Source organism: Drosophila suzukii, chromosome 3, assembly GCF_043229965.1.
Source record: "Drosophila suzukii chromosome 3, CBGP_Dsuzu_IsoJpt1.0, whole genome shotgun sequence".
In the NCBI taxonomy this organism is placed as follows: Eukaryota; Metazoa; Arthropoda; class Insecta; order Diptera; family Drosophilidae; genus Drosophila; species Drosophila suzukii.
Genome location: NC_092082.1, coordinates 70,436,005 through 70,450,452, shown reverse-complemented (window position 1 = coordinate 70,450,452; position 14,448 = coordinate 70,436,005). Strand labels below are relative to the sequence as shown.

The window sequence follows — 14,448 nt, the reverse complement described above, 5'->3', positions numbered from 1 at the left end:
GAAGGCAACTGATGGAGGGCATCGTTGAGAGAGTAAGCCCCTTGTACTTGGAACAACGGGATGGGATTACGATGGATCCTTGGGCCTTGCACCTCCTTCACAGCTCCTTTGCAGCTCCTTTCCTGCACCCAATAAACATGCATATTAATGGCCGTGAGTCCGGTGCCGGTGAACTCGCAGTCCGTGTGCCCATTTGCCTTGCAAAGCGATCAAATGAATCAACGATACTCGCAATTTCCGAGTCGACTCTTTATGCGAGTGCATCTCGGAATGCTGGAAATGAATCTGGAGCTGGAACTGGACCTGAACCTGGACCTGAATGACGATGACAACGGCAGCGGATGCAGCAGCTTACCCAGAAAGTACTCAAGGAGACGAGGAGTGGAATAAATGGAGCACACGAAAGGAGTCTCAAAGATGTCGCCTCAAATAACTGAAGATCCGGAAGATGTCATGAATTTATGGTTGTCGGTGGCAGCAGGAAAACAGAGTTCCACCATTTCAGTAAGCTATTAAAGGTGTAGTGGGCCTGAATAGTCCTTAAAAAGATAAATACCCTACCCCTCAACATTTTATCTGTTTAAATACTTTTATTGTAACCCTTTGTTACTTAAATATAAGATACACCTTGATCTGATATATATTTTTATTAACATTATTGAATAGTATTATTCTTATAAAATATTATAATAACGATGGTATATGATTACAACTGATTACAAACTTAAAAAAGGTCCATCGTGGATTATCGATTACAAAACAGGTTCCTCTAGATAGACCAAAATACCGCCAAATTTTTAAAGTTTTAAGAACATAAGTAAGCAAATTATTAATTTAAAAAAATATATTCTATGAAATGAGAGCAAAATACATATTTATTTTACTTTTGTAAAAGTATTGGCATGACAAAAATATCCTTACTGTGGTGTAAAAAACTTACAGCTCATAGGACAAGCCTGTCTAACCATTAAACGTAAATCGACTTTTATTTTTTTTAAGTAGAAAAAAAACTACCTACAAAATAAGAACAAAATAAATATTTTTAATGACAAATTTTGTATCTCGAATTATCCTGAAAACTATATTTGGATGGTTATGAAGCTTTTCAGTGCAGATTTTTAATATACCTCTGCGCACTCGAAGTACTTGTCGTTTCCAGAATCTGTCTTAATCCTTGAGAGCATTGCACTGAACCGATGAAATCATTATCAAGGCTAATGGCCATACCCAATACCAATCCCCACTAATGAAAGCCGCTCAGTGCTTCTGCCCCAGAAGCCAATTAAAAATGAAACAAACGAGTATAAGGATTACATTTCTGTGACAATAAATCCACTTGGCTTATTTGCCATATGATGGAGTCGAAAAATGTATCTGAAGTGGGTCACAAGGAGTTGTTCGAATAAAAAGGAATTTGGTTCGTCTGCCAACATGTTGCGCCTGCTGAGCGGCTTTAAATGTTTTTATGTCTCGTTTGGTTGTTTTTGTTTACTTGCAGGCCCGACAGGAAATAAAATAAAATAAGCAACTGACAGGCATTTCGTTGGGAAAAAAGCAGGAACAAAGGGCAGATAAAATAAGACGACTAAATAAAAATAAAATCAAAATACATGTACGGTGGGCGTAGCGAGCATAAATCTCATCAATCAAATGGAATTGTGCGCATAAAGTTATCGGCTCAACTTACAGCAGATAACTCAGCTCGAACCCCCCGCTTTTCCTTTCCTCGTCCACTGGGGCAATTTGAGTTTATTGTTTCAATCTGTTAAGGCAACCCCAGGGTCTGGGTCTGAAGAGCGAGCCACAGCTAAAGGATCCCCTTCACTTGTTGGGCACACTTGGAGAAAATGGGCAGTACTTCTTATAACCAACAGAAATTTTAATAAGTTTTCCATCCCTAAACTAAGAAATGTCAAAAACCCTAAACTTATCATTATGATTATCATTATCATCATTTTTATGTTGCTTAATTACTTTAAAACACTACAAATTTGGTAACTTATATTGTATTATGTATAGTATAATATCTTAAAATTATGTCATAATGATTATTATAATACTACATAATTATATTATAGTTATTATAATATTACATAATCCTAACATTTACATGACAGCTAAAGAAATATTATATTTGCGCATACTCATTGTTCAAACTGAAAATTATTATATTTTGATTTAGAGCATTTAAGTAGTTTTAGTTCTTTAATATTTAGCAAGTATTTTTGTTGGGAAAAAATAGTTTAAATTTCGTATTTTAATAATTTTCAGATATTTACCAAGGCAGAAACAAATACTAAAGTGCCTATTTCAATCAACAAACTATGCGAATAGATAAATGTTTAAAATAAGTGTCTATTATATATAATATCAAGCTGAGGAGTTCTTCACAAAGTGCAGATAACCTCGTTATGAAAATCACCTCATGAACTGAACTCCAACTCCAAAAAAATTGGTACCCATTAAATTTCTCAGGCTGTATTTTTCCAGACCGCATTAGGCACACAAATCAAGCCTTCGCTCGAGGGCGAGTTTGAATTGTGGGTCCTCCTTTTCGATTTGGTCACGGTTTTGGTTCAGGCTTTCGCCTCTGGTTAGTTTCCAGCATTGTTTGTTTTTATCTTGCTTTTTAGGAGCTGCCTTCGCTCCTAGGATTTCCACACTTTTCTGCTGTTGTTGTTGAAAAGGAAATCCGATTTATTTGCATTTGCTTTGAGTGGCGAGTCTGCATTCTGCCTATATTTCTTGGATTTTCCTGGTGTTATTTTCCTTTTGTTAAATGTTTTTGGTTTCGTGGCTTGCCCGACTTTAACTGAGCTTTACTTAGTCTTAAAGACGGAGACTTAAGCAAAGGGTCTTTTGGGGGTATAATATGCGATGACATTAAAGCCGACCCAATTAAGTTGCCTAATTATTTATGGCAGCAATTGCCTTTGGGGCATTTTGCAAGCAAGTTGGGCAAACAAAATGAAGGGCAAACAGTTGGCCCGTTCCGTTTCCGCCCTCCGGCCATATTGATTAGGTGCGTAAATATGGCCAAAATGGCGGCATATTCGTGTTTCTGTCAATTGCGATTCGACATTGATGGGCCCAAAAGCCTCCGTTGAGCCGCACAGTGAAGCAGCCTCTTGGGATTACCCGGGGAATCGGAGTGTGTATTCAAAGGATTATTCAATTGGTTCTGCAATTAGCAATATTACGTGGGTAAGGTTGATATGGCCAAGCACACAGAGGCTCCTTAAATGGTGCACTGAAGTTTTGTTTAAAAATGTAAACAGCTATAAGATATAAATGTCTTCTTAATAACATCTTAATATCTTCAAATGTTGTATCCTTTCCAAAAAGAATGTAAATGAACGAATTATTCGATGTATTAATATGGAAACGTCAGATATAATTAATATTCTTATATATAATATTTGGTTTTTAGTTAATTGAATTTTAATTCAAATAAATAAATCCTAAGATATATTTAAGAACCGTAGGGACTATAACTTTTAATGAAAAGATAATATGAAGTATTTTTTGATAGCAGTATTAATTTTGATCATTTCCTATATGAAGGGACCGTAATGATTATAATTTTTAAAATAAAGTACGAATTTTTTTTATTTGTTTAAAAATATATAAAATAAATAAGTTGTATTTCCATGCAAATAACGAAAAATGATATATCTAGTTATATCCTGCATCGAAATCACTGTGACTTTTTTTCCCAATAAATTCGTTAAAACTGAACAGAAACTATTTCGCGGGACGTCAAGTGCAGTTTGCGCTGAAGGCAACCGCAGCGAAGGTTTTCCTGGGTTTTCCGCCAAAGTGGCCGAGAGTTTTCCGCGCTGCGCTGGTGGTAATAAAACGTTTAACGCAGTTAACTTGCCGCACAGTGGGTGGTCGCAAAAAGGGGAAAGCGGGAAAAGCGGGGAAAAGCGCAAACTTTGTTGTTATTGTTGCTGTCGATATTTGAAAAGTTGCTTGCTAATTTTGCTTAAGGACTTTGAAAACTGAAATTCGCCATAATTAACTGAAACGTTTGCATTTTAATAGACTTTGCATAAATTGTGCGTTAAGTTTTGTGCAAACCAAAATGAAACGAAACATCAGGGGGCAAATTGAAGGTGCTGGGCTAGGGCAACGTTATGAATAAAGTTTCAGACCAGTGGAAAGTTATGTCATAATCGATAAGTTGAGTTGTGAATGGGGCATTCTGGGGATGTGGATGGGGATGTGGCAGTGATTGTGGAGTGGCAGTGGCGCATCGAGTATACGCAACGTTGGCCAGCTCAAGAGTGCGTGTTCCTGTGTGTGCAGCAAAGCATGACTAATGACAACTTTGGCCAGAGCCATGTACACGCCAGTATATATCATTTCGTTTAGCAAATAACAAATATCACTGCCCAGGAACAGGAAATGGGAGGTGGGAAAGAGAGGGGGGCAGACATGGGCAGAAAGAGAGGCAAATAAAGATAAATAGTGTTTGGAAATGTTTTCATGTTGCCCCCACTGCAGAGGAGATTCGAAAATCGTTGGACACTCGACCGAAGCGAAGCTCCTGGGAGAATCCATCTCCAGCTACAGAAATATCTACCCACATCTCCACGTTCCGCTGTCGTATAAATAAATACGCAGAGAACAGCGCATTTGCAACATTTATTGAGTCGTTGAACGAGTTGAATGAGTTTGGGTTGCTTTTTATTTTTAAACTCTAGCTGGAAGGCTCCCAGAGCACAGCACCCATAGCCAAAGACTAAACGAGCATACTATACCCAGTTTAAATATTGATTTACGACCACACACACACACACACACTCATACACCCACACTCGCTGGCGCAGAAAGAGACGGCCTGAGGCGGCGAGAAAGAGAGGGCGCTACAAGGGGTCACCGCAAAACAATGAAGGCAGCTGGAATTTGTTTTTAAATTATGACCAGGCGAGAATTTCTATTTAAATATGAATCTCTAGTTTCCCCCTTTACAAACAGGGGTCGAACAGCCAGGAATTCGATGGTCTTGTTTTCAGGCTGCTTGAAAGTTTTCCATAATATTGGGAATGGACAACGTCATAATTGCAAGTATTTAATAAAATTTGTATGAATTTGTTTGAATGCCTTCAGCTCATATAAAGTATTGCCTACTTTTTGGCAGCTGAATAAATATAGTATTTTAGCGATAATAAACAAATATTTTCTTGGGACTGTAATACTTCAGTACAAATTTTACTCAATAAATGTTTCATCAATTAAAAATGTGACAAGTATTTATCCTCAAGGGAAAATCCTTTATTTTTAAGCATATTAATTTTATGTTGAATTTTATGAATAATGCAACATGTCCAGTCATTTCTAACAAAAATTCGTATAAAAAACGTTGCCTACTTTTTGGCAGCTGTGTTAATTTAGTACTTTTATGATAATATACAAAACTATTTCTTGGGGTTTGCATTTTGATTAAAAATAAAATAAAAGAAAACATTTAAGTTATTTTATTCACTTTTATCATAAATTAAGCCAACTGTCAAGGTATTTCTGGAACACCCAACTTGACATCTACCTACTTAGGGAAATCGGTTAACCTGAGTCCGCAAAGTGAGCCTATTAGTCAAATGCAGATGGTCGAGGCCCATTAGGTTCGGTTTTCATCTCAGCTGCAGCATCTTGAGGATCCTCCTGCCCGCCGAGAGTTTGGACTGGTCCCCAACGGAAATCGTAATCAGCAGTGGGGCCGAATTTGCCATTGCATTCATTAGACGGCTGTGGCTCCAAGGGAAAATTGAATGTCAAGTGCAGGGCGAGGGAATTTGAAACGTCTGCCACTCCAGGACTGCCTGCAGCCCAGAACAAGAACAAGAACGAGAACAAGACGATGCTATGGGATGCCATGCGATGCAGACAAAATGCGCAAATTGGTTTCACTTGACAGAGCAAGCGTGAAAACGATGTTGTCCTAGTCCTGGTGTCCTGCTTTCCCAACGCTTTTCCCGCTCGAGTTGAGCTGGGGAGACTGGGAAACTTGGCCCAAGTTGGAGCAAACTTTTACCCCAACACGTTGCGCATTCGCCGCGTACGCCCAGGCGCCCACATGGCGGATGACAAATGTTCCCTCCGCCGATTCGCAAATCGCCTGGCCCAACACTAGCCATTAGAATAGATTACGGCAGCTGGGAACTCCGGGCGAACCTGGTACGCAGCTCTCCAGCTCCCAAGGTGTTGGTAATCTCTTTGTCGGCCTCCATTATTATTGCGGCCTGTTTGCGCTGCCCTCTAGTGTCATAATAATTAAATGGAATTGATGGCAGCCCAGCCAGAAATTCATCACTGCCCCCATTTATTGCTAAGGGTGGAGCACTGGAAAAAGTATCGTATCACTTATTATAGCATCTATAAATTGTATTATAATTATTTTTATTTTATATAAATAAAGCTTTGTATTTTAATATATTTTAAAATAATGTAACTTGGTTCAGAAACTTTTAAAATATTTTCCTTTAAATTGTATTACTTTATTAATATATTTTCAGTACTCGAACATTTTTTAAAATTTTCATTTATATATTATTTGTTTGAAATTTGTATTATATTTATGTAATAAAATAAAGCTATCTGGGATAAAAAATTATATTTATTATTATTATTAATTTTTGACAGGTCGATACTTTGATTTTCCATTTCTGTTTTGTATATTGAGCAGCTATTAAAAAGATTGAACATTTTGTTTTACTTTACTTTAGCCATATTAAGTGGTAGATTGATAATTTTATGTTGTTCCTAAATTAAAATATTCCCATTTACATTTATAATTAATTTTCTCAGTGTATTGGTGCGTGCCGCTCCCGCTTTGTTATTTAAGGTGGGCAGGCTCATTTGTAAGCCAGTCCAGCTTTTCGAGACCCAGGAAATCTTTTGAGGTGCCTCGAGCCACCACTTTGCCGATGGTTTTGTTTTCCTTATGAATTCCCGGCCTTGAACAGAGATAAATAAGCTGTCGACCGCCTTTCACGCAACTCACATAATATGGATGTAGGCGGGTTCAGAAATATTTCAATAAGACCTTCTTCATGCGTGTCCAACTTTAGCCTCGGCAACCCACGAACTTATGTCTTTTTCTGGACCTAAAATAATAAGAATTGAATATTTAAGTTGTCATATAGTAATGGCTTTTCAATGCCTATAATGCCGGTATTTTAAGGTAAGGTCAATGAAAAATTACTGAAAGCAAGTGAAATCCCTTTTTGTGCTTTACAAATCAAACACTTTGACATTGTGTCAATATCACTAAAAATAAAAATCAGCAGTGTCTCTTTTTTTTACTGTGACTTATCAACTTGCATAAAAACCAAGCTGAGCAGAGTGCAGTGCACCGAAATCCTTGATGATTGATGGCTGAACAGCACTACATCAATCAAATTTATTTCGCTCCAGTGATAATTTGATTGATATTCAATAGTCTGGCAGTGGAAACTTCGAAATGGTCCTTAAAGTTTCACCGATATTTAAGTATTCTACTTGAGAGAGTTTCGCGGAGCTATTTTTTCTTGAAAAAATTCATAAAGTGATTATTTACGTAGAAAACCTCGAACCGCAAACCGGGTTCAAAGTGCAACCACTGGAAGTTTGCGTTTCTTGCTTCGTTTTTTTTTATGCTGCGGTGTGCCAACTCAAATGCATAGCCAAAAAAATATACGACTCTACTTTTACGGTCGAGTTTTGTTTGTTTTTTTCCGTTTGATGTTGCTGGTCTGCTCCTCCATTTGTCGAATGCTTAAAGCCATTTGAAAATGATTGGCTTTTATGTCAATAAGCGTCTCAGTTGTCCTTACTTGTTTCAGTTTTTTCCTTAGCCTGGCTTTCTTCTTGACTTATTTTTATACCACGCTGACTTTCTCCGCTTTTTCTTTGGGTTTTTGCTCTCGCGGTATGCTCTTACAGTCTGTCGCTTAAGTGCCCCAATAAAATACAATAAATATACGCATAAATTTTTATATACAACGGGCATATATATATATATATGTATAGCTTGTTTTGTGGCCCAAAAGCGGCAAAAAGTAGTCGCGTTTTTTAATAGACGAAACACAAGCAAAAATAAAAGAAAAGCAAACTTGGGGTCACTTAAAGTTCGCATTTTCTGGCCAAGGCAGCTTAACATTTCACTTTGGACAGCAGCTGGCAAGCCAGATGCCATAAATCTTTCAGCTGAAATTAAAATCCTGGATTAAAATCAAATTTTCAATAAGTTGTTGAACATCGAGGCGTAAAATAAGCATTCGTCACTCTGTTCTAGGTGCTTGGAAATAAATCTAAATTCAAACCTTTTCTCGGTTTGATTTTTTTTAGGGGAGTCTGCTGATTGTGTGCAATGTGGCACGCACAATTGATTTATGAAAATTTATTGCTCACATGCGGATGCGCCCTGCGATAGGCAACATTTCGTGTTCGAAATTAAAGCTTCCCCCTGCCGCCGGCAATAAAATCAAAGCCGTAAAAGCTAATGAGCCCGAAAACTCGTCGCTGTTGTCACAGCCATCGCCCCCCGGATTTGCCCCGCCCCCTAAAACTAATATACGAAATACGAGCATAATGAAAATCGTGGCCATCTTGTTGGATCCCTTCATAAAACCGAATTTCACCTCGCTGTTTCAGCTCATAAAATGATGGCGATGGCGATCCTCGGCTACCGTAAATATACGGCCTGGAATGTCATAAAATTTACGCAAATTGTTGCTGCTGATTTCCGATTCTCGATTCCAGATGAAAACTTGCTTACCGTTATTGCCTGTGAGTGCGCATAAATTGAGGTACAAGTACAAACAAACAAACAAGTTTGTTTATAGAAAATGGGGTGGAATTTGTTATTAGGGGGCGTGGCATGGTCTGATTTATTTGCTGAAAACAAAATGGAATGAGGGCAATTACACTTTAAAAGTTTAAGTTAAGGTTTTCAATAAAATATTTATACATTTCAAATAGGTTTATAATATAAGCTTAGTTATACAATACTTTTATTGTCTATTTTCGCAGATTTGTATATAAAAAGTTATTTCGAAAGCTAAATGATACAACCTCTTTTAAAACCTAAAAAATTAACTAAGGAATGTACAAAAATATAATGAATTTCGTATGGTTAGGGATGAATATGGATTTCATATTTATATTTTAGAGGTTAAGTATCTTGGTTATGATTATGCAAACATAAGTATTGATAGAACTTTTACAAGAACGAAAACTTAAACATTTCTCCAGGTGTATAATAATAGAGAGCCTGGCTGATTTGTGTCACTCTGCTGAGCATTTATTAGCAAGGTAAAATAATACTCCCATTTACACACATTTGCCAGGCAGGCCAAATTAAAATAATAGAAATTCAAAGTAGCCAATACCAAAATGAGTGAGCATCGAGTGCCCTCCAAGAACACCTCCGATAGGGCCATACCGTTGGGCAGTTCCTTCTTCGATGTTTTATGGCCGTTGATCCTGGACGAGAATGTCTGCCGCATTGAGAGCAAGGCGGAGGAGAACTTCGTGCCCAAGGAGCCCTTCAATCGACTGGAGTGGCACACCTATCTGGCCCAGGTGGGCTATCCATTCTACATGCCGCCCCACGAGCTGCGATGCTGCGAAGGAGCCCGGCGGCAGGAGTTTGATGAGGAGGAGGCGGAAAAGGCCTTGAACAAAGAGGTGGAGGAGCGAAGGGGTCCCGCAGAGGGTGACTTCCTGTGCCGCGGTTCCCAGGCCATTCGCCCCATCGATAAGGAGGTGGTGCACCTGAGAATGGAACAAGAACGCCGGCAAAAGCTGGCCTACGACTTTGCCAATCGCCAATATCCCTGGACCATGCAGACCCCTAGCCACGAACTGGGTTTCACCCTCACGGAGGAACTGCAGAAGTGCTTCAAGGGACCCATGGAACTGGACATATTGAACGCCATTCACGACTTCGATTGCAAGCTAATGATTATCGATCTGGGTCCCGAAGTGGACATCAAGGACTGCCAGCGCTGGATCAAGTTTCGTCCCTATATCCAGTTGCTAGCCTTGGTTAGGACACCTCGCATGGATCGATCCCTGCAACTGCTCAATGTCTTCCACACGCTCCTGGTGGAGGAATCGGCTGATAACTCCTGGGATGATGAACTCCAATGCTCTGTTCGCACTGGCTATACGTATGCCCAAAAAATGCAGCTTCTCAAGACCTGCGGTGAACCACTTGTCTTCGTCTTCAGCCGATTCCGCGGCATCTGCACCTGTGATAACTTTAAAATAATCCGCAGGGCCTAGAAGGGGATCTTCATTTATTGGATGCCACTAGCTAACCAACTAACTTAAAAATTAAAAAAAAAACAGTTAAACTTTGAACAGTAAGTTAATACTATAAAAAAAAATTTAAATGTTAAAAAAAAATTATAAGTTGAAAAAAAAATCCATAAAATAAGTAATATTGGTTATAAATTAAAAAAAATTGTTAATAAAATGAGTATTAGTAATTGAAAATAGAATCTATTATGATAAGTCTGAATTAAAAAAATCTTATTCATGTAGAGTAATTCGGGCTGTCAGAAATCCATTCAGACGAAACTGGGGGGAAAAGTACGTAAAAGATTTTTGTGTCACCCCCGAATACAAGTTTGTTCCTCAGGGAACTAAAATCACTCAAATTTGTTTGCCCCAGGGGACTAAAATCACTCAAATTTTTTTAGCTTCGACGTGCTAGTGATGTTAACCTAGTTTGGCCGCTATTCAAGAGTTCCCGTTCATCAAGCCTAATTTGATTCGACTTGATTTGCCCGGCCTGGCCAGTCCATCACGTTGAAGTGGCGCCCAAACAGGGACCGCTCCAATTAGGCCGCTCAATTGGCGGTGCCTTGAAGTGCAGTCAGACGCACTGTTACCTTCCATTTCCACTTACCAGCGGATTATTGACAAGCGGGCGGAAGCCCTCCTACTTCCGATACGATGTCAAAGTGCCTCCGCTAAGTTTGAGACCCCCCTCCCGCCACACAAATTCACAACAAATGCTGGCAAAAAAAAATCAAGAGAAAAAAATCGAAAAAGCAGCGAACATTTCGCGCCAAATCTCAACAAATTATTACAAAGCTTAATAAACTTGGAACTGATTATAAAAGTTGCCGCCAGGCAGTTGGGGAAATTGGGGAGCCGGCGGCCACAATGCAGCCAGAATTGAGTTGCGGGTGTCGCGAAGTTAGGAGCCCTTCCCCTATCCACATTGTTTCTTTTTGTTTTGTAGAGAAAAGTTTTTGGCCAAATGCGTTGTCGCTACTTACGGCGCCCCACAAACATCATTTTCAATAGACATTCACATAAACAACCTTGCATTATATTATTAAAAGTTCTCCATGCCTCGCCCGATAAAGGCTCTGAAGAAACTTTCTTCGCAAATGCAAAGTTCGAATCTGACTCAAATCCGCTTCGTAAGAGAGGCAGCCACAGATCTGAGTAAAGTTAAGAGTCTACGGAATGAAATACCAAAGAGAAAAGTTTTTCTTATCGGTTCGAAAATATTATCAAAATGTTATCAAAACAATGGTACTTCAGATTCGTCAATACGCGGAGGTCATTCACACTGATTGGTAACTATAAGTATAATATCTAATACAAAACCTTGGAGTTTCTTTAATACTTCTGAAATGATTGTGATATCACTTAGGAATATATACTATATGTTGTCATTTTAACGTCTACATTTTGTATTTAAATTTCAGATGTTGCAGTCAATAACGGTGGCTCTTAATGTTTTGATAATTCTTCTTGTAGCTCTAGCAATTGAGTAAGATCGGGAAAAAAGAGATAGATTACGAGATGATGTTGGACAGAGAGAAGCAAAAAGAGAGGATTTCTTGGGCTAGCTATGCTTATAAGAAAGCTGGGTTTGTTTAATAAGTCCCATATGTTTAATATGCCGGGGGGTTTTCCTCTCAAGAGCGGGTCACCTGATGAATGGTTCTGAGCAGAATCAGGTTCTGTAATAACTGGTAGTTGTACGATTCCGAGCTAGTACTCAACTAAATACTTAATATGGCTGGGTAAAGCCCACAATCCGTCAATGGGGGTGATCCGTAATCTGATGAGAGATCCGCATTTCCATCGAGAGGGTAATGCATTGCAATTCGCTTGTGGATTGTGATTTGGGTCCCAGTTCTCGTTCAGCTCCACTCCACATTGGTTGTTCCCGTCGCAATGATAATCTGGTGGCTGACCTTGCTTGGCCTTTGTCTCAATCTGAATCTCGGATTGGCATTGCAAGTTCCGCAACACAACTGCGAGAAGTACTTCTCCTACTACAAGGAAAGCGATGGAGCCTATATTGGCGTCTTCACTGCCCCCCGCGCTGGAGTCAATAGTTTGGAATGGGAGGTGGTCTTCAATGCCCACGGAACAGGACAGGTGAGTGTTTGTTGGGTTGTATTTTCAATAGCTTATGTTGTAAACCTTATTTGCAGGCAGCAACTGTCGGATCTCTCCAGCCATATCCGTCTAAGGACAGCGCCTTCGAAAAGATACGCAATGGAGAACGTGGCCAGGTATTTGTGCGCTTCCAAAACTTCGGGGACGAGCTGCCCAAACTTATCCGGGCGGAATTCAATGATGAGCTTTTGTGCCGAAACGATGAATGTGAGTTATTGTCATATTAGATTTTTTATGAGCCTCTGGAGATTATTATTAATGTCAGTTGGATTGAAAATACGATGACATTCCAGAAGTTCCATTCATACTATCAAATCATGAGTTTTTATTTACAAACAAATAGTTTGCTTTTGAGTGAAACAGAAAAGATGACAATAACATTCGCTATATGTTTAAAAAACATACATTTTTTGAATAGATGACATTTTTAGTGTAAATATCTTAAGATATAGACTACTTTGATATAATATTGATTACTTTTAAACAGTTGGTTCTTCAAAAAACTATTTGCCAATCACTTTCTTTTCAAGAAAAACTCCTATTATCATATATATTTAAGATTTTTTCTTTTCTAAACCTTTTTTAATGTTTTCACTAACTAATCGCCTTTTTCACTTTTTTTAGACGATGCCCCTTCGAGCACAATGACCCGACGGCAGTCTATGTCCACCTCAACGCCCATTACTCAAATAGCAGCGCCGAGGGAAACGGCAGTGCCCAGATTTATCCAGAATACTCCAAAAGCAGCGCCAAGGGATAGGGTAGTGTTCCAGTCGGGATTTCTCGATTTGTCGCCCCCTAGCCAACATAGCTCTAATCCATTCCTTAATCGAAATATACCGAGGATTGAGTCCGACTTCGAGGAGTGCGGCGTGGAAGGTTTTGCACCCCTGCAAATCGGAGGCGATCTGGTGACCAGGGGTCAGTATCCTTGGCTGGCGGCCCTCTACGAAGGTAGTTCCACGGCAACGTACAAATGCGTGGTCTCGGTGATCTCCAAAAGGACTGTAATCACGGCTGCCCACTGTATTTATGGCAAGGAAGCCAATCAACTTTGGGTCTATCTGGGCAGGCATGATCGCAACGAGAATCCGGAGAACGGAGCTTCGTTGGTCAGTGTGTCCAGGGTGATAACTCCTTCCGCCTACGAAGGCAGTCCCGTTCCGGATGCGGATGTGGGCCTTCTGGTGCTGAACGCGGCGATGGAGTACACCAAGTACATCCAGCCACTCTGCCTGTGGAGCTCCAATATGGGCTTACCACCGAATGAGGGAGATTCTGGAGCGGTGGCTGGATGGGGCTACGATCGAAGTGCTCAAAAGACGAGATTTCCGAAGACTGTGAGTGTACGACTGGTGCCGAGGGATCAATGCCTCAAGGAGATGAAACGGGCAGAGGACTTCATCACACGACGGACCGTCTGTGCTGGGAATTCGGAATCTCATGGCCCCTGCTTCGGAGACTCGGGATCTGCACTGATGGTCCTGCGAAATAACCGATGGTACATTCGGGGCGTCGTCTCTTTATCGCCTCGCCAGGGAGATATATGCGACCTTAGCAAGTATGTGATTTATTGCGATGTTGCCAAGCACATCGACTGGGTTCGTCAAAACATGGTGATATGATGTGACAAGATCAATTCGGTGTTCAAATTTTAAGAAACTAACTGAGTTAAAAGTGAAAAGTGTGTGTGTGAAGATAGACAAATTACAATAAAACAACTCTGTACAAAATCTAATAAAAATCATACTGTCTATTAATTACCATAGTCACCGTTTTCAAAAAACCAATTAGTAGAGAGTATAATGATATTTAAAATAAAAGAGGTAAGCACTGGAATTTCGAACTGTGATTCCCAGTTGGCAGGGAAATTTTGGTACGATACTGTCTACGGAATCGAAGTACAAAATTGAGTTGAGTTTAAGATCACATCGTGTCTGAGAAAACAAAGACAGAAGTTGACGAGATTGTTTATACAAAATCTCCCATGTTTATTATGAGTGGGGGTTTTCACTCAAAACAAAGATGAGC

General features: G+C 39.6%; 2 protein-coding genes across 2 annotated transcripts; both read left to right on the top strand.

The window, feature by feature from the left end:
• Positions 1-9,256: 9,256 nt before the first annotated feature.
• Positions 9,257-10,368, top strand: LOC108016411 (uncharacterized). The gene has a single exon (XM_017083061.4). It carries the CDS (start codon positions 9,379-9,381, stop codon positions 10,270-10,272), a length of 894 nt encoding a protein of 297 aa, XP_016938550.4. The 5' UTR covers positions 9,257-9,378; the 3' UTR covers positions 10,273-10,368.
• A 1,764-nt stretch (positions 10,369-12,132) lies between these two features.
• On the top strand, positions 12,133-14,185 carry LOC108016405 (chymotrypsin-like protease CTRL-1). The gene is made up of 3 exons (XM_017083054.4): positions 12,133-12,396; positions 12,453-12,624; positions 13,042-14,185. Exons 1-3 carry the CDS (start codon positions 12,190-12,192, stop codon positions 14,040-14,042), a joined length of 1,380 nt encoding a protein of 459 aa, XP_016938543.4. The 5' UTR covers positions 12,133-12,189; the 3' UTR covers positions 14,043-14,185.
• The last annotated feature ends 263 nt before the right edge of the window (positions 14,186-14,448 follow it).

Excerpts from the sequence above, each read along its gene's own strand:
- LOC108016405 (XM_017083054.4), top strand. The coding sequence starts at position 12,190 with ATGATAATCTGGTGGCTGACCTTGCTTGGCCTTTGTCTCAATCTGAAT. Across the intron at positions 12,397-12,452 it reads ATGCCCACGGAACAGGACAG|GCAGCAACTGTCGGATCTCT; the intron begins GTGAGTGTTTGT and ends CCTTATTTGCAG. Across the intron at positions 12,625-13,041 it reads TTTGTGCCGAAACGATGAAT|ACGATGCCCCTTCGAGCACA; the intron begins GTGAGTTATTGT and ends CACTTTTTTTAG.
- LOC108016411 (XM_017083061.4), top strand. The coding sequence starts at position 9,379 with ATGAGTGAGCATCGAGTGCCCTCCAAGAACACCTCCGATAGGGCCATA.